The 23,321-nt window shown below is 44.5% G+C and overlaps 1 protein-coding gene across 1 annotated transcript in view; it reads left to right on the top strand.

Moving 5' to 3' along the window:
* Nucleotides 1–18,418, top strand: part of LOC310864906 (unconventional myosin-VIIa-like) — a 74,111-nt gene extending 55,693 nt beyond the window's left edge. The window contains 18 exon segments of the mRNA XM_083773736.1: nucleotides 415–541; nucleotides 1,067–1,236; nucleotides 2,349–2,539; nucleotides 3,236–3,254; nucleotides 3,257–3,318; nucleotides 3,320–3,357; nucleotides 4,777–4,934; nucleotides 5,878–6,031; nucleotides 6,546–6,701; nucleotides 7,367–7,472; nucleotides 8,939–9,052; nucleotides 10,136–10,223; nucleotides 11,349–11,455; nucleotides 13,447–13,632; nucleotides 14,677–14,793; nucleotides 15,561–15,644; nucleotides 15,873–15,992; nucleotides 18,163–18,418. Of these exon segments, the coding sequence (XP_083629862.1) occupies nucleotides 415–541; nucleotides 1,067–1,236; nucleotides 2,349–2,539; nucleotides 3,236–3,254; nucleotides 3,257–3,318; nucleotides 3,320–3,357; nucleotides 4,777–4,934; nucleotides 5,878–6,031; nucleotides 6,546–6,701; nucleotides 7,367–7,472; nucleotides 8,939–9,052; nucleotides 10,136–10,223; nucleotides 11,349–11,455; nucleotides 13,447–13,632; nucleotides 14,677–14,793; nucleotides 15,561–15,644; nucleotides 15,873–15,992; nucleotides 18,163–18,255 (2,090 nt within the window). The 3' untranslated portion in view covers nucleotides 18,256–18,418.
* Nucleotides 18,419–23,321: the final 4,903 nt, after the last annotated feature.

Genomic DNA, 23,321 nt, shown 5'->3' with positions numbered 1-23,321 from the left:
TTCAAAAGCTAAAGCATAACATAATGCTTAACCCATTTAGACTTCTAAATCCTGACAGTTTTCAGAAAAACCCCATGTTTCTATGTCAGTGGTTCTCAATATTTCATGTGAATGACCCCCAAAAATATATGTAATTGGCCGCCGACCCCCCCATCTGAAAATATGTAGTTCCAGGGACCCCCCCCCCCCCCCCCACCCAGAAGCAAGAATTGTAGTTAAAAACTTTCGTTTGAAAGAATATATGTTCAAAGATTTGTGCCACATTTTGTGGCTAGTAATGTCTTGTCCTTGTCTCTCTGGCGCCCCCTGTGGTTTTAGTATTGTAGTAATGTCTTGTCCTTGTATCTCTGGCGCCCCCTGTGGTTTTAGTATTGTAGTAATGTCTTGTCCTTGTCTCTCTGGCGACACCTGCAGGTCCAAGCCTGCCCAAGAACGACGTGATCGTTGCAGTCAACTGGACCGGAGTCTACTTTGTGGACGAGCAGGAGCAGGTCCTCCTGGAACTCTCCTTCCCAGAGATCACTGCGGTCTCCAGCAGCAGGTGAGAGGCATGCTGGGAGTTGTAGGCTACTATGTAAATCACTGTGGTCTCCAGCAGCAGGTGAGAGGCATGCTGGGAGTTGTAGTAGTTCTATGTAAATCACTGTGGTCTCCAGCAGCAGGTGAGAGGCATGCTGGGAGTTGTAGTACGCGAGCAGCAAAAAGCTGCCCCTCACAACCTTAACTCATTTACCGCCAACACCCCCATCTGGTGTCTGAATTGTGTACTCCAGGACTGCATGGAGGTACTGGGAACACCTTTACTTTGAAAAACGTTTCACTCGGAAACCCAGAGTCAGGAAGTGAATAATCACTATGTAACAGGTCCCACGAATGTTATTGTATTCACCCAAAACATAAAAACTAGCCGATCTACAAATTCAAAATGCTCTGCATCGGCTATTTTTGCTACGACATGCATGCAATGTGCCCCCTCTGCAGTGAGAAATATCCTCTCCTCTCCGTGGTCAAAGTTGCCCACCCCTGGTCTATATCTATCATAACTCTCTCTCTCTCTCCCACTCAGAGGGGGTAAGCTACAGGGTCAGAGCTTCACCCTGACGACCATAAAAGGAGAGGAGTACACCTTCACGTCCAACAACGCCGAGGACATCCGCGACCTCGTGGTGACCTTCCTGGAAGGCCTGAGGAAGAGGTCAAAGTTCGTGGTGGCGCTGCAGGACAACCCCAATCCCGGTAAGCCCCCCCCCGTCCGCCCACTGCGGTCTGCCGCGCTGCGCCTTTCTGTCCGGCGTCCACACACCGGTCAAAACCATTTGAGTTCAGAGAGCTTTAATTGTGGGCTCACTCCAGCGAGCAGACACTCGTTCTCTACAACCACTTCTTTAGGGCATCTATCATCATCATTTTTCATTTTTCGACTTTCCGGTCCTTCATTGCCATCCCCAGTTCCTGCTTACTGATGCATGTGTCCCTATAGAGCGTCGCAGTCGACTCCTGCCCCCTCGAGAGACCCGGAAAATAAATCCCCCGTTCATTTATCCTCATAGACTTTTCAGAAAGTATTTATTTAAAGACGTTTACGCCGCGGACAAAGCCAACTCTTGTCGTGTCAAATCATGACAACAAACAAACAAAACATTTTTGGGCCAAACACAGAATTAGATAGTAGAAAAAAACGGCAGGTTTTAACACTTTTTTGCTTCTTTGTAATTATTTGTTTGGTCACATTATATTGTGTGTGTTGTCATGATTTGTCACGACAAGAGTTGGCTTCGTACGACGCTTAAAAGGTCTTTAAAGATGACAACAGGTGACACCTGTCTTTAATTATTGTTGATTGTATCTCACTTATATAAAGACCTCAATTCCTGGTATCTTGTCATAACGCTGACGAAGGCCACACAGGCCAAAACGCGTTCCTTATCCACGTCAGAGGTAAATACATTCATACAAAAAGGACATACAATGAGTGCTGGCATTTTCTTGATTTCTACGTATTTATTCGAGCCTTGCACCTGGAGTGCTGGAGTGCACCTGGAGTGCTGCAGCAGTACTTTCTTACTCAAAGTACATTTTGATGCCAACACTGTTGTACTTTTACTCAAGTACATTTTGAATTCTGGACTTTTACTTGCAATGGGAGTATTTCTACATTGCAGTATTGATACATTTACTTGAGTAAAAACATGCAAGTACTTTTTTTTCCACTACTGTCTTTCCGCCACTTTCTTTCTTTCTTTCTTTCTTTCTTTCTTTCTTTCTTTCTTTCTTTCTTTCTTTCTTTCTTTCTTTTTTTCTTTCTTTCTTTCTTTCTTTCTTTCTTCCTGCCTGCCTCTCCCTCCCAGCGGGGGAGGAGTCGACATTCCTGAGCTTCCAGAAGGGAGACCTGATCCTATTGGACCAGGAGAGCGGCGAGCAGGTGCTCACCTCTGGTTGGGCGCACGGCATCAACGAGCGGACCAATCAGAGGGGAGACTTCCCGGCCGACTGCGTCTACGTGCTGCCCACCGTGACCCGACCGCAGCCTGACGTGGTGGTGAGCACACACACACACGCACACACACACACACACACACACACACACACACACACACACACACACACACACACACAGAGACGGCTGTTGGACACATGCAGGATCATACGGTAGCTCATCATTCCATGTGTCCTTTCTCTCTCTCTCTCTCACCCCGACCCCCCCTCCTCTCTCTCAATTAAATTTAAATTTCATTTTATTGGCATGATAAATATGTTCTACTGTACATTGCCAAAGCATACATACAACAAAACAAAAGTCAATATTGCGCACACTGAGACAACAACTCTCTGCGCACACAGAAACAACAACAAACATCCCAACAATAATGAACAACAAGCAATACAGTAACAATGAAAATAAATTAACAAACATACAGTAAACATAACAGCAACTTAATGACCCTGTTCAGACAGTTGTCTCTTCTGTCCACTGGCTGTCCCTCAGTTGATGACAACTCCACACGTATTTTGCTGCCAAAACTGTGCATTTGGACTGTTCTCCCAGAACATATTGGAGTGATGAGTTATTAATGGTGGATTCAAATTCTTTATATCTTTCTTTAAATTTAGGGAAGAATGATTCTCTGATGTCTTTATATTTGTGGCATTGTAACAGAAAGTGTAGTTCCGTCTCCACCTCCCCTTGAGAGCAGAGTGAACACAGTCTGTCTTCTCTCTCCCCCCTCCCCCTCAGGCCCTGGTGACCATGACTCAGACCAGAGGCAGGAGGTCCGCATGTCCACCCTGGTGCTGCCGGAGAGCGAGGACAGGGTGAAGCTCGTACACCCTGGAGGAGTTCTCCTACGACTACTTCAGGTAGAACACACCATGATCAAACCCTTTACAAATCTACACAATGTAGGACAGGGCCACATGTGGCCCCCACCTTCACTTAATGCGGCCCGCAGGTTAATATCAGAATACTGATATTAACACACACACACACACACACACACACACGCAACTAGGGCTTGTCAGAACGAATTTCATAATATGAAAGAAATTCGAATATAAAAGAATATATATATATTCGAAAGCTAAAATTGTAAAATTGCCATTCGAATGGAGCGTTTATCATTTATTAATTCTATTTAATATTTTTATTTTGTTTTATGTTATTTTAATCCGCTCACCTAAATGTATTGAGTAACGAATCTACCGCTGTGAAATCTCCCCGGCCGCTTCCACTGCATGTGAAGAGCGAATGTGGGCTGGTTTCCGGACCCCGTGGCCTCGCGACCGTAATAGAGACGGCTTAGTGGCCCGGTGATAAATGAGCGGGAGACTAGCCAGCTACACAAAGGTGACAAGGGCACCGATTGCAAAGGCTGAGCACGCGGTCAAAAACGTCGAAATGTCTCGAAAATATTTTCGGAGGCTCGATTTTCGTGCGTTCTAGGCCCCGTGGCCTCGCGGTACCGCCGCTGACAAGCCCGCGGTTCCGTGGGTCCTGAGCGGGCCGACGAGGGCTACTCCGCATGGTCAAGCCCGTCGCGCAGAACCCAGGCGGTACCCCCGAAAAGTTCCGAAATGTCCGGAGGAGCGGCGGCGCTTAGAGTGACCGCAATGACATGACATAATGTCCGTGGAAATTCGAAATTCGAATTGGATTATAGATGTGAACTGACAGCCCTACACGCAACGCACAAAACTCATGAATGAAACGCATGTACGAAACGCACGCAAGCATGCATACACGCAATGCACGCCACACAAGCACGCACACAGTGCGCATGCACGCAGTGCACAACACGCACGCACGCACGCAGCGCACGCAATGCACGCAAGCAAAGCACACGCATGCACGATTACACGTCTACTCTAAATGCATTGGTGAAATAATCTCTCTCTCTCTCTCTCTCTCTCCCTCTCTCCCTCTCTCTCCCTCTCCCTCTCCCTCTCCCTCTCCCTCTCCCTCTCCCTCTCCCTCTCCCTCTCCCTCTCCCTCTCCCTCTCCCTCTCCCTCTCCCTCTCCCTCTCCCTCTCCCTCTCTCTCTCTCTCTCTCTCTCTCCCTCTCCCTGTCCCTCTCCCTCTCTCTCTCTCTCTCTCTCTCTCCTCTCTCTCTCTCTCTCTCTCTCTCTCTCTCTCTCTCTCTCTCTCTCTCTCTCTCTCTCTCTCTCTCCCTCCCTCTCCCTCTCTCTCTCTCTCTCTCTCTCTCTCCCTCTCTCTCCCTCTCTCTCTCTCTCTCTCTCTCCCTCTCCCTCCCTCCCCCCCCTCTCTCCCTCTCCCTCCAGACCCCCTCCCAAGCACACGTTGAGCAGGGTGATGATCACTAAGAACCGAGGGAAGGACAAGATGTGGACGTACACCCGGGAGCCAATCAAACTGGCCCTGCTGAAGAAGGTGGTGAACCACGAGGAGCTGTCCCAGGATGCCTGCCTGTCCTTCATCGATATCCTTCTGTCATGTTATACTACAGCCCATTCCGACCTGAGATCAGATTCTAAAAATGTCTTCTACATCCCGACGGTTTGTCAGTGGTTCTTCGATTTTTCAATAGCTAAAGCATAACACAATGCTAACACCAAAAGGGGTGTCGAAGTGTCCTTGAGACTCTGAACCCCTGATTGCTCCTGATGTGCAGGTTGGTGCCTTGCATGGTTTTCTCTGCCGTGAATGTGTGTGATTTTTTTTCAATCAAATATCTTGGTTATAATTAAATTGAGTTGACATGTTTTTAAAGGGCGCTATATTCAGCTATAGTGTAGATTTTTGTCCTAACACAAACATGAAATGCCACTGACAATGAATGGAGAATTTAAGTCATATGCAGACGAGCAAATTGGCTATTTTCGTCCTTCACAAAGTCAAATTAAATTCCCATCTGAGCAAATTGGTAGGCCTATTTTTGTTAAATTCCCATTGATAATGAATGAGAATTTACGTCCTATGTGTTTGAGGAAATCGACATGTTACACTATGATGATGTACGATGATAAGAGTCCCTCACTTCACACAGGTGTGATTTTTTTTCCTTCTTAGAGTATATGGAAAACAAGTCTGCACTCTTTAGTCTGCTCTGAAGAAGGCTACTGCCGAAACGCATCAGCGTTCTCATATAAACATGAGGAATTGCATCTGAGCCACGTCTGAACACTGCCTTAAACAAAGGGCACCTTTCAGAGGAAGTACACCTGTTTTTCCTTCTTTACCGGTAACTGTTGTATAATCTACCGAACTGGCCTATCGGCTCGTTGCTGCAGCCACGCAGGCGTGCCAATAATAAGGATAAAGCACCTATTATTACCCTCTCGGGTAAAATTGCTTTATTCAACGGCCAGTGAATGAACAGTGGAACGACGCCACGCAGCTGTCTCCCTTAACGAGCGTCCCACCTATGATGAAGTACATGGGCGACTACCCGTCCAAGCGGACGCGCACCGTCAACGAGCTCACCGACCAGATCTTTGAAGGGGCTCTGAAGGCGGAGCCGCTCAAAGACGAGATCTACAGCCAGATCCTCAAGCAGCTCACCGACAACCACTTCAAGTATGTACACTAACCCCTCACAGACAACCACTTCAAGTATGTACACTAACCCCTCACAGACAACCACTTCAAGTATGTAACCCTTAACACTAAGCCCTCAACCACTTCAAGCATGTACACTAACCCCTCACAGACAACCACTTCAAGTATGTACACTAACCACTCACAGACAACCACTTCAAGTATGTAACCCTTAACACTAAGCCCTCAACCACTTCTAGCATGTACACTAACCCCTCACCGACAACCACTTCAAGTACAGTATGTACACTAACCCCTCACAGACAACCACTTCAAGTATGTACACTAACCCCTCATAGACAACCACTTCAAGTATGTAACCCTTAACACTAACCCCTCAAAGACAACCACTTCAAGTATGTACACTAACCCCTCAACCACTTCAAGTATGTAACTCTTAACACTAACCCCTCAAAGACAACCACTTCAAGTATGTACACTAACCCCTCAACCACTTCAAGTATGTAACAATTGTGTGTGTGCGTGCGTGCAGGTACTCTGAGGAGAAGGGCTGGGAGCTGCTGTGGCTGTGCACCGGTCTGTTCGCTCCCAGCAACGTTCTGCTTCCACACGTCCAGCGCTTCCTGCAGTCCAAGAGACACCACCCGCTGGCCGGAGACTGCATGCTGCGACTGCACAAAGCACTGCGGTATGACTACACACACACACAACGCACAAAACTCATGCATGAAACGCATGTACGAAACGCACGCAGCGCATGCAGAGGCGACTCTGGGCGATAGAAATCTCCTAGTGGGCGTTCCTGCTGTCATTATGTCCTTTTTTAGGTGGTATGTATGGAGGGTAAACAAAGCAACACATGAATTTCATTGGCTATCGCCAGACGATATCGTCCAAAAGATATGTTTTCCCGTGTCCTAGCCCACAGTAACGTTTTCCTGTGTCCTCGCCCACAGTAACGTTTTCCTGTGTCCTCGCCCCCACTAGTAACGTTTTCCTGTGTCCTCGCCCACACTAGTAACATTTTCCTGTGTCCTCGCCCACACTAGTAACGTTTTCCTGTGTCCTCGCCCACACTAGTAACATTTTCCTGTGTCCTCGCCCACACTAGTAACGTTTTCCTGTGTCCTCGCCCACACTAGTAACATTTTCCTGTGTCCTCGCCCCCACTAGTAACGTTTTCCTGTGTCCTCACCCACAGTAACGTTTTCCTGTGTCCTCGCCCACACTAGTAACGTTTTCCTATGTCCTCACCCACACTAGTAACGTTTTCCTGTGTCCTCGCCCACACTAGTAACATTTTCCTGTGTCCTCGCCCACACTAGTAACATTTTCCTGTGTCCTCGCCCACAGGAACGGACCCAGGAAGTACCCTCCTCACCTGGTGGAGGTGGAGGCCATCCAACACAAGACCACCCAGATCTTCCACAAGGTCTACTTCCCCGACGACACGGACGAGGTGAGATACATGCATGCAGCATCACACCCACATCTGTATCTATCTACCAGTAAGACTCCTGAGGGCGAGACCTCAGTTTTCGCCGGCTGCCGGGCGCGGCTGCACTAATAACTTTGGGGCAGGCCCATAGTTAAGCTGTGTATTATATATATTATATATATATAATATATATGTATAGAAAGACGTATCATGTTTGGAATTGTAACAGCTGAAATCAATAATATATCAGTATTAACCTGTGGGCCGCATTAAGTGAATGTGGGGGCCCCCGGGCCGCCAGTTGCCCATGTATGTATTATATGCACACTTGTATTCTGATTCTATAATAAATATTGGTTAAATCTATTCGTTATCTGACTGAAATAAATAAAATAGGCCATAGCCACCAATAGCCAATAGCCACCTTGACATGTTCTGATGCTATACCTTGACATGTTCTGATGCTACCTTGACATGTTCTGATGCCAGCTTGACATGGTCTGATGCTACCTTGACATGTTCTGATGCTACCCTGACATGTTCTGATGCTACCTTGACATGTTCTGATGCTACCTTGACATGTTCTGATGCTACCTTGACATGTTCTGATGCTACCCTGACATGTTCTGATGCTACCTTGACATGTTCTGATGCTACCTTGACATGTTCTGATGCTACCCTGACATGTTCTGATGCCACCCTGACATGTTCTGATGCCACCCTGACATGTTCTGATGCCACCCTGACATGTTCTGATGCTACCCTGACATGTTCTGATGCTACCCTGACATGTTCTGATGCTACCCTGACATGTTCTGTTTCTACCCTGACATGTTCTGATGCTACCCTGACATGTTCTGATGCTATACCTTGACTTGTTCTGATGCTACCTTGACATGTTCTGATGCTACCCTGACATGTTCTGATGCTATACCTTGACTTGTTCTGATGCTACCCTGACATGTTCTGATGCTATACCTTGACTTGTTCTGATGCTACTCTGACATGTTCTGATGCTACCTTAACATGTTCTGATGCCACCTTGACATGTTCTGATGCTACCCTGACATGTTCTGATGCTACCCTGACATGTTCTGATGCCACCTTGACATGTTCTGATGCTACCTTAACATGTTCTGATGCTACCTTGACATGTTCTGATGCTACCCTGACATGTTCTGATGCTACCCTGACATGTTCTGATGCCACCTTGACATGTTCTGATGCTACCTTGACATGTTCTGATGCTACCCTGACATGTTCTGATGCTACCCTGACATGTTCTGATGCCACCTTGACATGTTCTGATGCTACCCTGACATGTTCTGATGCTACCTTAACATGTTCTGATGCCACCTTGACATGTTCTGATGCTACCCTGACATGTTCTGATGCTACCCTGACATGTTCTGATGCCACCTTGACATGTTCTGATGCTACCCTGACATGTTCTGATGCCACCTTGACATGTTCTGTGTGCCATGCAGGCGTTCGAGGTGGAGTCCAGCACCAAGGCCAAAGACTTCTGTCAGAACATCTCTGCCAGACTGCTGCTCAAATCCTCCGAGGGCTTCAGCCTCTTCGTCAAGATCTCAGACAAGGTACAGTGTTCATAGACACAAAAAGGATGTATTTTCTCTCCAAAGTAGTACTGCTTAATTACCAGAAGGTGTAAAATGCAGACTTGCAAAGGCACTCCGTCTTAGGTGAAATAATATAAATACGATTTAATTGATGAGCGAGGCAACAAAAAAATGACCAGCGCGTTTCGACCTTTCGGTCTTCGTCAGGGTCTATAAAACAGCTTGGCTAACAGTCACATTTAAATACCTCCAAGTGATGTTCCAAATATCTCATTGTGTTATTACATCATTAACATTTCAATGACACAAGTTATTCAATTGTAATGACACAACGTCATTTAATTTCCATGACAAATCCATAATTTCATCATGACGAATAAATTACTCAGGTACAGTGTTCATTTTGTGCAACAGGACACATCACACCGACTAGACTAAGACTAAACCATTTCAGATGACTAAAATAGGACTAAAACTAAATGGTGTGTTATTCTAAAGACTAAGACTAAATCAGAATTAGCTGTAAAACATAACAGGGTATTGAAGTTCAGACTGTAACAGACTAACTCTGTACACTGTCAGAGTCATGGAGTCCTTGAAGTTCAGACTGTAACTCTGTACGCTGTCAGAGTCATGGAGTCCTTGAAGTTCAGACTGTAACTCTGTACGCTGTCAGAGTCATGGAGTCCTTGAAGTTCAGACTGTAACTCTGTACGCTGTCAGAGTCATGGAGTCCTTGAAGTCCAGACTGTAACAGGCTGTAACTCTGTACTCTGTCAGAGTCATGGAGTCCTTGAAGTCCAGACTGTAACAGGCTGTAACTCTGTACTCTGTCAGAGTCATGGAGTCCTTGAAGTCCAGACTGTAACAGGCTGTAACTCTGTACGCTGTCAGAGTCATGGAGTCCTTGAAGTTCAAATGCATGTAATAAGAGTGTTTACAGCATTGACTTCAAATGGCTTTTTGATGCATGTGTGTGTGTGTGTGTGTGTGTGTGTGTGTGTGTGTGTGTGTGTGTGTGTGTGTGTGTGTGTGTGTGTGTGTGTGTGTGTGTGTGTGTGTGCGTGCGTGCGTGCGTGCGTGCGTGCGTGTGTGCTGCAGGTCATCAGTGTCCCTGAGGGAGATTTCTTCTTTGATTTTGTGCGACATCTAACGGATTGGATAAAGAAGGCGCGGCCCACTAAGGACGGTAGGATACGTCAGAGAGCCAATAGGAGCGAAGAAAAGACGATATTATAATAGTTTTTTTTAATGTAGGAAACAAAACTAAGGCACCCATAAAAATGTGTCTTTTGCTTGCCAACAAGAACAGATCTGGTCAGCAAGCATGGTGTGTAACGATACATTTTTAACAGCGATACGATGCGTATCACGATACGATACATGGACCATATTGGTTCATTATGACGATGCGATACGATAGGATTCAATGATTTGAAATCGATACAGTAGCAAATACATATGTTACGAATTAAATATGTGTGAAACTTGTGGATAGTGCAGGATTTTTAAGGGAAAGATTTACTATTATGGATATAAATAAACACAGTTATTCTCTGGCAAATAGATGGACGTTGTATTTGAACACTTGGCATGAACACACAAAACAGTGTTTTGTATTGATTAATTACATTGCAAAACGATTCGATACCGATTATTTCCATTGACGATACGATACAAAGTCAAAAGATACGATACAATATTTGCTGTTTACATTTCGATATACTAAGATTTTTTCGATACAGTTACTATATCGTTACACCCCTATTTATACATCAGGTCATCTCGAGGAAGCAATCTGATTTGTTGAAACAGTCCATCTAGCCGTGCTTCAAACGAGCATGATGGAACGCCTAATCAAAACATTAAAAGAAAGAAATTATGTCGTAGTGGCTACAACTGTCATTAAAAAATGATGATCTTTTTTAGCGAATATCTTAGTTATAATTAAATTGAGTTGACGTGTTTTCTTTGTTTTTTTTAAAGGCTAACTGTTGTATAATCGCAATAGTACATACATAGTACACCGATAGGCGCTGCCTACGGAACTGGCCTATTGGCTCGCTCCTGTCTGTGGAACTGGCCTATCGGCTCGCTCCTGTCTGTGAAACTGGCCTATCGGCTCGCTCCTGTCTGTGGAACTGGCCTATAGGCTCGTTCCTGTCTTTGGAACTGTCCTATCGTCTCGTTGCTGCAGCAACGCAGGCTGCAAGCGTGCCATTAATGATGGTAAAGCACACCCACTCGGGTGATATTGCTTAAGTGCAAGTGCGTATGAGTTGACTGCTCACTAGCTCCCCCTGTCTCTCCGTAGGTATTGTTCCCTCTCTGACCTACCAGGTGTTCTTCATGAAGAAGCTGTGGACGGCTACCGTTCCTGGAAAGGATTCGTTCGCTGACTCCATCTTCCACTATTACCAGGTGCCAGTAATTAGAGTAATGTTAACTCCATACTGTAGATAAATACAAAACACCTGGGGGTCTATTAGAGTAACGTTAACTCCATAGATACATACAAAACACCTGGGGGTCTAATTAGAGTAATGTTAAATGGTATCGTAAGGTAAGGTAAATGTATTTATAAAGCCAATACCAGCCATACCAACCAATCAGGATGACATTGTTGTCAATCACGTGGCTATGGCTAACCCGTTTGCTAACCAAACAAACACAGCCAACGAGTAGTAGTAGCCAACTAGTATGTAAACAAAAGCGGTAAAATATGTCGGATGATGATGTTTATAAAACCTCTTGTGTCTGTAAAGAAACTATTTATCATACGTCGATTTAATAGTCAGATTGATACGGTCGTGAGTCACCGCAGTGGGGGTGGCCATGTTTGTTGTCTGACGCTGTTGAGTGACGGGGCTGATGGCCAATCAGCGTACTACAGCGTACTACAGCTACGTGCGGAAATCCGCACGTAGCTGACACCGTCGTGGGGAGAGTCTCCAGACCTGAATCGCCAGAACATATTTTCTTAATGGGCGTGGCTAGCGATTCAGGGCTGGAGCCAGGCTATATGTAGACAATATTACGACTCAAAATGCTTACAAAACAAGTGGGTTTTTAGAAGCTTTTTAAAGGCATCGACAGACTGCTCTTCTTAGGGAGAGTGGTAGTTCGTTCCATAAGGAAGGGGCTACGAACACGAACGCTCTATCACCTTTTGTTCTTACTTTTCTTTTAGGAACAAAGAGAAGGTCTTTGCCTGAGGACCTAGGTGTTCTCACATTAACCTTAGGGGTTATTAATTCAGTTAAATAAACTGGAGACAGTCCGTCCAGAGCTTTAAAGGTGATTAACAACATTTAAAAAACAATTCTACAGTCGATTGGAAGCCAATGTAAGGAGTGATATGAGCTCTTCAGCATTCAGAACCAGCTGGAGGCGGTGAATTGAGGAGTGACTAAGAGTTGAGAATAAATCCACAATGCGACACATTTTGAGCTTGTATATGTGATTTTCAAAATATGTTTAAACATTTGAGAACTTGAAAGGGGACATTCTGCATAATGAGTACTTTTTCTTTTAGTACTTTAAGTACATGTTGATACTTTTCTACTTTTACTCAAGTACATTTTTGAATTCCGGACTTTTACTTGTAACAGAGTATAGTTCTACGTTGCAGTATTGATACTTTTTACTTAAAGGGTAAGACCACTTTTTTAGAGGTTTGGGTTGTTTTCTTACCTTATTATTGGCATTCCATGAGTTATTTCGCTCCGTTGTGTTGTTTATTAGCAGAAATAAGAAATACAAAATATGGTCTCATTGACTTGTAACAGGGAAACAGCTCTCAAAGTCACTCTTTTAGCACATAAACGAACGCAACAAATTCTGACAGTTTATCACATCCAAATCTGTACACCCACTCCTGAAGCGTATTATTGGAATGCCGTTGAGCCACTACAGGGATGTAAACAAACAGATTTGATGCCGCCCTCTCGTCGCTAAAAACAAACACAATGGACTTGTTTGAGGGAGACACTTTAGAAGACATTTTAGAAGAAGTGTCTGTGTCTGGGACTGCTGTCTGTGTCTGGGGTGCTGGGTGCACCGTGCATCTCAAACAGCGTGGAGACTTGTTTACAAACGAAACCTCGCGAGTGCTTCAGTATATCTCCAACCAAAATAGTAACTTTATAAATATATCTTAAGACAGTTGCATTTGTTTATGTGCTAAAATAGTGACTTTTAGAGCTGTTTCCCCGTTACAATGCATGGAAGCCCTATTTTTTATTTCTTAATTGCTAATAATAACAGAGCAAAATAATTCATGGAATGGACTAGTTTGCCCATTATAAGGTAAGGAAATAGCCCAAACCTCAGTTTTACAAGTGGTACAAGTTTTGTACAAGTTTTTTCATGCACCACTGTCTGTCGCATGCACTCCCACTCCCAACCACCAGGAGCTGCCCAAGTACCTGCGTGGCTACCACAAGTGTTCCCGCGAGGAGGTGTTCCAGCTCGGGGCGCTCATCTACCGTGTGAAGTTCGAGGACGACAAGTCGCACTTTCCTACGATTCCCAAGATGCTCCGGGAGCTCGTCCCGCAGGATCTGATTCGCCAGCTGTCGCCCGACGACTGGAAAAGGGTAAAGGCGCCATGCAGCGAACGGATGAAGACTGTCGCTGTGTTTTCTTTTATCGGCGCATGCATCATCATTAGTTGCGTTTTCTTTTATCGGCGCATGCATCATCATTAGTTGCGTTTTCTTTTATCGGCGCATGCATCATCATTAGTTGCGTTTTCTTTTATCGGCGCATGCATCATCATTAGTTGCGTTATTCTTTTTTGACATCTTTTGAAAATTACGAACTCATTGGAGTTTTGCCTCTTAGTTAGCAGTTTTATTTATTTTGCTCATTTAAAGAGAAAAACACATTAAAGGTCCTTTCAAACGGGCAGTGATTTAACGCACCTATAGTTAGGGTTAGGGTCACGTTTGAAAGGCCCTTAAAGGAGAATTCCATACTAAAAGGCTTTCTTACCTTTCTTTGTAGTTGTTACGTCCCCACCAAAGAGGTCCAGGTGTTATTTTGTGCAAAAGCTCCTTATTGGCTATTTCCCTACCATAAGCCCTAAATGAATTGCATTGAATTGAATGGGGCTATGGGGTGTTGTGCTAATTCGCTTATTTCCATCGCTCAAAATTATAATTTCTTTGTATATATCCTCTCTTCATAATGTAAATAATATCCCAAGCGGCACACTTTACTACTTATTTTGATGGAAATAAGCGAATTAGCATAACACCCCATAGCCCCATTCAATTCCCATTCAATGCAATGCAATTCATTGAGGGCTTATGGTAGGGAAAATAGCCAATAAGGAGTTTTTGCACAAAAAAACACCTGGACCTCTTTGGTGGGGACGTAACAACTACAAAGAAAGGTAAGAAAGATAAGAAAGCATTCTAGCATGGAATTCTCCTTTAATACAGTGCCTGCGAGAAAAAGAAACATTGACCAAACAGGTGATGCTGCTGAGATGTGTTGTGCTTTTGATGTTTTGATGCTCATTCAGGGGCGAGGGCACTATACGTGTATTCCCCGCGACAACGATTCATGTTTTATCGTTTGTTTTTCTTTTATTATGTGTGTGTGCGCGCGTGTGTTTTATTGTGTGCGCGTGTCAGTCTCTAGTAGCGTACTTCAACAAGCAGGCTGGCAAATCCAGAGAAGAGGCTAAGCTGCTGTTTCTGAAAATCATCTTCAAATGGCCCACGTTTGGCTCCGCCTTCTTCGAGGTCAAGGTAAGAACTCTTTCTCTGCCTAAAACAACAATTGGATGATTTTTTTTTTAAATCACAGTTTAATCCAGAATCGCCAGTGTTATATTTAGCGGTTCTTGACGTCTCCGTCGACTGACAACGCTTTGCTTCCACGTTGTGACGCCATTGAATGTTTTTGCTCTGTCCACTCGCAGTAAAAGCACGATCTTTAGCTGCGTTTTTTTGTCAGAATTGAGGCTCAGCATTATCAGAGAGCTGTCTGGGGCTTTTAGACGGCTGTCTTGTTAAGCAGCTGACACGCCTGCCTGCTCTTGCAGTCTTTTCTGTACCTGTCAAATGAGAATAAAGAAGAAAACATAATGTAGGCTCGGTCTTGACTCTGTCTCGACCCCCTCCCACACTCTGTCTCGACCCCCTCTCACACTCGGTCTCGACTCTGTCTCGACCCCCTCTCACACTCGGTCTCGACTCCCTCCCACACTCTGTCTCGACTCTGACTCGACCCCCTCTCACACTCGGTCTCGACCCCCTCCCACACTCGGTCTAGACCCCCTCCCACACTCTGTCTCGACCCCCTCCCACACTCTGTCTCGACCCCCTCCCACACTCGGTCTCGACTCTGACTCGACCCCCTCCCACAGTCGACCCCCTCCCACACTCGGTCTTGACTCTGACTCGACGCCCTCCCACACTCGGTCTTGACTCTGACTCGACGCCCTCCCACACTCGGTCTCGACTCTGACTCGACTCCCTCCCACACCCGTAACAACGTTGTGTTTGACCTGCAGCAAACCACAGAGCCCAACTTCCCAGAGATCCTGCTGATCGCCATCAACAAGCATGGAGTCAGTCTCATCGACCCCAAGACCAAGGTACGTTAGTGTGTGAATGTGTGTGTGCGCGTGTGTGTGCATGTGTGCGCGCGTGTGCGTGCATGCACTGTGTTCCGGTTAATATGATCTTGGTGTCTATTATTCAATATTGGCAATCGTTTTAAGTCGCTCTGGATAAGAGATTCAACTGAGTGTGTGTGTGTGTGTGTGTGCGCGCGTGTGTGCGTGTGTGCGTGTGCGTGTGTGTATGTGTGCGTGCGTCTCCAGGACGTGCTCATCACTCATCCCTTCACTAAGATCTCCAACTGGAGCAGTGGGAACACGTACTTCCACATCACCATCGGCAACCTGGTGAGAGGCAGCAAGCTGCTCTGTGAGACGTCACTGGTAAGAATTACAATTACAATGTACAATGTATAGGCATCCAGCAGACACTCTTTAACCCAGAGCCATTTACAGTAAGCAAGAACAAAAGAAAAACATAAAATACATCAAAATAGTCCTCAAGAATCAATCGTAAGCTAAGAACTTCAAGTGCTACGACAAGTGCTACGGGTTAAAGCAGGGGTTTTCAACCGGTGGTCCGCGGCCCCCTGGTGGTCCGCGGAGGTACTGCTGGTGGTCCGCAGCCAGGCATTCAGAAAAGTTATATTTTTGCATTCTTTCTTTTTTACCTTTCTAATATATAATATAAAACTTATTTGCACTCTTTTTACTTGTTTGTAAATAATAATAATAACTTAAGTCAAATCTAACATTTCAAAAAGTCAAGTGCTCAAGGTGTCAAATAAACAAACAAAAAAAAGCTGACGGAGTCATCAGCTGCCAGCGGAACAACCATCCTGCTCTTCCACCCAACGCATGCATGCTTACCGTGCTTGCTGCCCAAGGCAAGCACGGTAAGACGTTGCCATAAATTATTCATTCAATTCATAATAATACGTTTGGGAAAGTCAAATCTCCCTGCCATAGAGTTATAATATCTGCCGCGGATCGATTGAATAGTCTCACATAATACGTGACGTATTCACTATTCAATGTGCAACTTCTCAGTCTATCGTTGCCGAAAAGGCAGAGCTACAAGCTCACAACACGATGCAACCAGGTGCGGGCTCCACCGGGCCCGTCAGCGTCGCGTCTCCGTCAGGGAATGTTCCCGTTTTAATCAATGAAGGGTGGCTCCACTGCCCCCAAAACTTTTGATAATAAAATACTTTGAAACATAGTTTTTTTTTTGTCCAGCTCATGAATGTAGCCTGTGATAGTGTGATTAGTGAGTAACAAGTAAGAAGAAAACAAAAACAATCTTAACCCATGGTGCATGAATGCCCCACCACTATTGTGTCGGGTGGGTCCATCGTAGATCTACGATGAACCCACCCGACACAACATGGTGGTCCCCAGGCTGCTGCTAGTCAGAATGGTGGTCCCTGGATCAAAACCAGTTGAAAACCCCTGGGTTAAAGGACAACTTTGTTTCAACAAACTTTGTTTCAACCAAGGTTCATGTTTTAGGTTGTTATTAGAGAAAATAAAAGATGGGCGTGAATTTAATTTGCTGCTTTCTTTCGTTTTAGTGATTTTAGCTCATTTTGACAAGGGGGGGCATTCGAACAAGTGGCTAAATAAGTATATTTTTTACAATGTTTCATGGCAATTTCTTTATTATTATTTACTATAGTCCTACTAGACCCCATACAATTACATCTGGCCACACATGATCACAGGATCTGTTGAATGTGAAGGGGGAGGTGACAAAGTGACATATTGAGCCTACAACACAGTGTGGCAGCCGCCTAGGTTGGAGTTGTTCCTTCAAACACGCGGAAAACAACTACTGTGGCCAGATGTCATTTATTGGGGTCTAACAATAAAGAAATCACAGTTTTTTTTTGTAAAAAAAAAAACATATTTAGCCACTTGTTCGAATGCCAAAAAACAAAAAAAGTAGCAAATTAAAAATAATCACACCCGTGTGAACTGAGTGGTGCAACTCCCCTCTCTCTCTCTCTCTCCCCCCCATCCTCTCTCTCTCTCTCTCTCTCTCTCTCTCTCTCATTAGCAGGCAACAGTGCAGCACTGTCTCTCTCTCTCTGTTACTGCATGGCACAACAGTGCCCCTACTGGTACAAATACTGGTGCTCATTAACGTCACATAGGTGAACACATAGGTTAACCTATGAACACGGACATTGCTGTTCCGTGGAGTGGTTGCACCACTCAAAAAGAACACTCATCTTTGACTTTCTCTAATAACAAACTGAAACATGAACCTTGGTTGAAAAAAAAGAAAAGTTGTCCTTTAAGATGGAATCTGAAGAGGTGGATTTTCAGAGTATGGCGGAAGATTGGGAGTGAGTCTGCGGTTCTGATTGCAGTGGGGAAGTTCATTCCATAGTTTTGGAGCCAGAAGGGAAAGGAGTTTGGGACGTGAGCAACGTCGTCCCTGTATTTTTAATGAATGTAGGGCCATATTGATCGATCAATGTATTCTTTATTGAACCATGGTGTGTGTGTGTGTGTGTGTGTGTGTGTGTGTGTGTGTGTGCGCGCGCAGGGCTACAAGATGGACGACCTGCTCACGTCGTACATCAGCCAGATGCTGACCAGCATGAGCAGACAGCGCCTGGGGCGGGGCCAGAGCAAGTGAACTTCATACTGGCAGGAGGCCGCCAACCTCATCCGCCACCTGCGCCCCATTGGCCAGCACTGCAGCTGGGGGCGGACCTTTGCCTGTCACATGTGGAGGATGAGCCGCAGTCTTTCCTCCGCGACGTCCTCTTTGTCGGAGGAGGCCTCGCTCGGAGGAGGAGGAGAAGCGGGAAGGGGGGGAAGAGGAGGGGGAGGAAGAGGGGGAGGAGTAGGAGTAGGAGGCAGTTTGCACACCAGCAGCATCAGCAGCGACCCCGGCGAAGGCCCCTCCCACTACTGGAACGACGCCAACATGGACGATGAAACGTCCAGCGAAGACGATTATCTGTAGCCCATTAACTATCATTTACTGACCAAGGACGAAATCCGGCTCGAAGGACCATTTCATTTAACCCTGTAGGTGCCGGTTCATATCTGACAGTAGATCAATTATAGACCAAATCAATAACCGAGAGGAAACGTCTTGTTATAACATTCTTTGGGTTTATTCCAGAGAAGAGATCTTACAAGCATCGGAAAGGCATAGTTCGACATGTGTTCTTCTGACGTGTTAAACAGTGATAGAGTCATATACAGTACATATTATGGGATGTTACGTCCGGTTGCGTCAAGTGCCATCACGTCAACCCATTATGTCTTGCATAGTTCCCTGGGCAACTAGTGTTGTAGTTGTCATTTTAAGCAGGCAGAACTAGAGGCATATACTGTAAAGTTCTCCATTGATTGTCAATGGGAATTTAATGTTTGTGTAGGACAAAGTTTGTGACACCAAAAGCTGGATATAGGATAGGAGCCTTTGCTCAAAAAATTACTACTACTACTACTACTACTCCTACAAAATAAAATAATAATCAGCGTGAGTAGAGTTAAACGAACACAGAGGATTTTATTGTGTAGGATTTTACAAATGAAACACTTTTATGTTCTGTTTGGTCTATTGAACACATTGACTTACACCTACCTTATACAGTATGGGTGCGCATGCACGTTTACAAACACAAGAGCGCACGCACCCTTACACACGCATGCACGCGCACACACACGCACGCACGCTGTACTGCAACTGTCTCACTCTAGTTTTGTCGTCATGTGTGTGTTGGCCCTATGAGAACCAGGCGTGTTTGTTTTCACTGATTTATAAATAATTATGAAATGATGTGTGGAAAGACAAAAGTGTATAAAGCTTCTATAATGTATTGTTATTTTTTATGTTCGATTTGTTGTGTTCACATCACCAGCATCTGTAATATAGATTGTAGATTATGAATTGTCAACGTTTGTGTAATACGTTTCATTGCCTTATTCTTCCATCTCACTCCTGCCGCCCAACGACCTGCTGTAGTTGTCATCATGCACTGAGGAAGGTCCCTCTAATGCAGTTGTGAACCCATTTAAGACCTGACTTCGACATTTAGTTTGTCAGTCGTTCTCAAACATATTTATGTCAAGGACCCCAAATATACATGACATTGGCCGCCTGGAAATATGTTGTTCCAGGGACCCTCCCAGTAGCAAAAATTTCACGATTAAAAAAAAATAGCAGACCTACAAGCTCGTAGCGCGGCACTCGGTGCCGCGCTATGAGCTTGTAGATCTGCTATTTTTCAACAGCTAAAGCATAACATGATGCTTAAAACACCAAAAGGGGTTCCCGCCCAAAATGGGTTAACTTGTTCCCAAACCTTTTCATGTCAAGGACCCCCAAAATGACACTCATTAGACCCCCCATTTGAAAATATATGTCAAGGACCCCCATAAGAGATGTTCAACCATTTTAATTTCAAGGGCCCCCACGGTTTGACCTGAATTAGGCTATGGACGATCCCTATATGTAATGGCATTTCTGAACTATTCTATATTGTAATATTGTAATTTAACTCTACAAATCTAACAATCTGGAATGGTTCCATTTGTACACTCTCAGAGTTACAGACCCATAAGGGTCCATTTGGTTCCTAACTATCAATTAACTGGGGAACCCCTGGACCTCCCTCCCGGACCCCACTTTGGGAACCACTGCTCTAATGTCAAGTGTTTTTATTAGAGGTATTTTTAAGTTGATGGATAGGGGTGTAACGATATAGCAACTATCGAAATATTTAAGTATATCGAATTATCGAAACAGCAAAAATAATCGTACCGTATCATTTGACTTTGTAACGTATCGTTTTGCAATGGAAATAATCGGTATCGAATCGTTTTGCAATGTCAATAATCAATGGAATCAATACTACTGCATTGTAAATCAATTGGCAATTAATTTTAAGAAGGAAAAAATGAAAAAGATAGGTTTAAATATAGCTGCAAGCAGCGATAAGGCTGGACCAAGAAAGAAGACAATACGCAACAAGAACAATATGCACAAATAAGAATCATGGGCTGAGTTGTCATTACCCGGATTTGAACACACGACCTTCTGGTGTAAGGGCAAGAGCTCTACTGACTGAGCAACACGGAGACAATCAGTGACTGCATTGTATGTGCGTCCTCATTTTGGGCATGTCATTATCTATTTCTACAGTGTGTTCAAAGTTCATGTTTTCACATACAAACTTCTCTTCAACCGGGATTTCAGTTAATTATCCATTGATTGTGTGTAGAACGTTTCACGCAAATTGCTCAAAATTCCTGGCAGAAAATCAGGTATAAGCATAATTTCAAACTGCTCAAAATGCCGGAAGATCTGAGGGCGGGGCTTACTTGTCAAAGTGACAGATGTGTTCCCCATGGGTCAATGAACATGTGGAAACAAGTGCCATGAATTTTGGCCAAACAAACAAGAGTAAGGTTTCATTAAAAAGAAAATGCTATAGCGCCCCCCTTTGGCCAATTGGAGTAAGACTGCTTTCAGTACAATTTTGCATGACACTCTACTATACTGTAAAGTGACATAAGCATATACGATTTTTTTGTATATTTTGAAACTGTTTTTCATATAATTCAAAATGGCGGGTGATCTAAAGGTCAGAGGTCAAAAGTCAGAACACGAAAGTTGTTCGGAATGAGGAGACATATGTGTATCAAAGTGTCATTGCCAACGGTCAAACGGTTCATGAGATATGCACTTTCAAAGTTTGCATTTTCAATTGAGTGCTATAGCGCCACCATTTGGCCAATCGTCATGGGCTTCGCATAGTCACCGTTTGGCACCTCTACCAGATTATCGCGTTTCGCGAAAACCGACTGCACGATTCAGCCAGAACACACATGGACATCAAAGGTGGGCTTCAGCCCCTGCCCTTTTACCCGTCTGTAAAATAACTGCCCTTTCCCAGACCACGAATGCAGCATTCACTACGTGGTGAAATAAATGCCATTGCCACTCCTTAACATGCCATGCCGGAAGGAAGGCAGCATTCAGGAGAATTCTTTTTTTTTCCTTTAGTCTCCTGAACTTGAACTTGAGCAATTTTGCGTTGAACAAATTTGTTTTAGAAATCCATGTTGTTACACCTGCATCTCCACTATAGCTATAAAGAGTGCTGGGTTGCGCCCCGAAAATAGCTAATCTACACGCTCTCAACGCGTTGTGAGCTTGTAGATCTGCTATTTTCGCTATTTTTGTCCAACAGTGCCCTCTTACGTCAGCCCCTGCCTCTCTAACACTCTTTGCACGTCCCTGCGGGACATTGTTCTGTTTGCGTGGGACGCGGGACAGACGGTCCAATCGGCTACCCCCCTGAGGACCTCGCATGCTGTCACCTTTTTCACCCTGGGCCATGTTTGCATGCCTGTTATTTATATCCAAAATAATAAATCTTTCCTTAAAAAACATGCACTATCCACAGGTTTCACACATGTTTTAACTCTTTGCTCTAACAGGCTAATCTGCTTTAAACCGGAGCAACGCACAAGGTTTGACATCCTAAAATCATGCTTCATAATCTCATATCACCTCATCTGAGCTTCAATTCCGAGATAAACGCTGCTAAATGATGGCTCGTTATGCATTTTTTTTCTTTTTCTTTCTTTCTAATATGGATGTGGTTTTGAGGGGTGCATGGGCGTCGTATCCAGGAGGCCGTTACAGTAGGCCTACAGTATATGCTAAACGAACATCCACAGGAATGGCATTAAAGTGAGGGGTTTTCTCCATTTTTAATTTGTATGGCTCGAAATGTGTATATATACTGTAGAAGTGCTGCTCTGTGCTGATTTCTTTCTTTCTTTCTTTTTTACCAGAGCTATACAGAACTTTATGTCAAGTTTACACTGGTGTTCACATTGTCTCATTTTATTTAGAATAAAAGTGCAACTTGATTATTATTATTATTTTTGTATGATTGATGATTTTTTGTAGTTTCAATGAATGGACAGACTGGGAAACCGCTGTTTGGACGCCATCTAGTGCTCACTACATGTGTCTGAAGATCATTATGCAATGTTATAAAAATCAGTGTTTCGACAAAACCTTTCATGTCAAGGACCCCCATCTGACAATATGTTGTGCCAGGGACCCCCCATCTGACAATATGTTGTGCCAGGGACCCCCCATCTGACAATATGTTGTGCCAGGGACCCCCCATCTGACAATATGTTGTGCCAGGGACCCCCCATCTGACAATATGTTGTGCCAGGGGCCCCCATCTGACAATATGTTGTAGCCTACCAGAGACCCCCCATCTGACAATATGTTGTGCCAGGGACCCCCCCCATCTGACAATATGTTGTGCCAGGGACCCCCCCCATCTGACAACAGGCATTAAGTCACATGGTTTGACCAAACATTTTTGTTTGATGAGGTGGGAGCAATCAGCAATCAATCAAACACAAATGTTTGATCAATGTGACTACATATTGGAAAAGCATTGGCGGCCCAAAAAAACGACCAAACATTGCTTGATTGGTGTTTGGTGTGAATGAGGCCTGAGTCTGTCTCATTTCTCCACAACTCCCCAGGATATCAATAATTTCTGATCAGATCTGACTGTGGACTCCATACTCCAGGTGAAGATTAACTAGATTAGATGGAGATCATTTCACACTATAGAATAATAGTGATTTCACTGATTTTATATTGCCATTTTATTTATTTATTCTTATTTCTTTAGCATGCACAACAAA

The sequence above is a fragment of the Protomyctophum parallelum genome (assembly GCF_964188405.1).
Source record: "Protomyctophum parallelum genome assembly, chromosome: 9".
NCBI classification, from domain to species: Eukaryota; Metazoa; Chordata; class Actinopteri; order Myctophiformes; family Myctophidae; genus Protomyctophum; species Protomyctophum parallelum.
The sequence above is the reverse complement of the archived record's forward strand: the minus strand, read 5'-3'. Positions and strand labels throughout refer to the sequence as shown.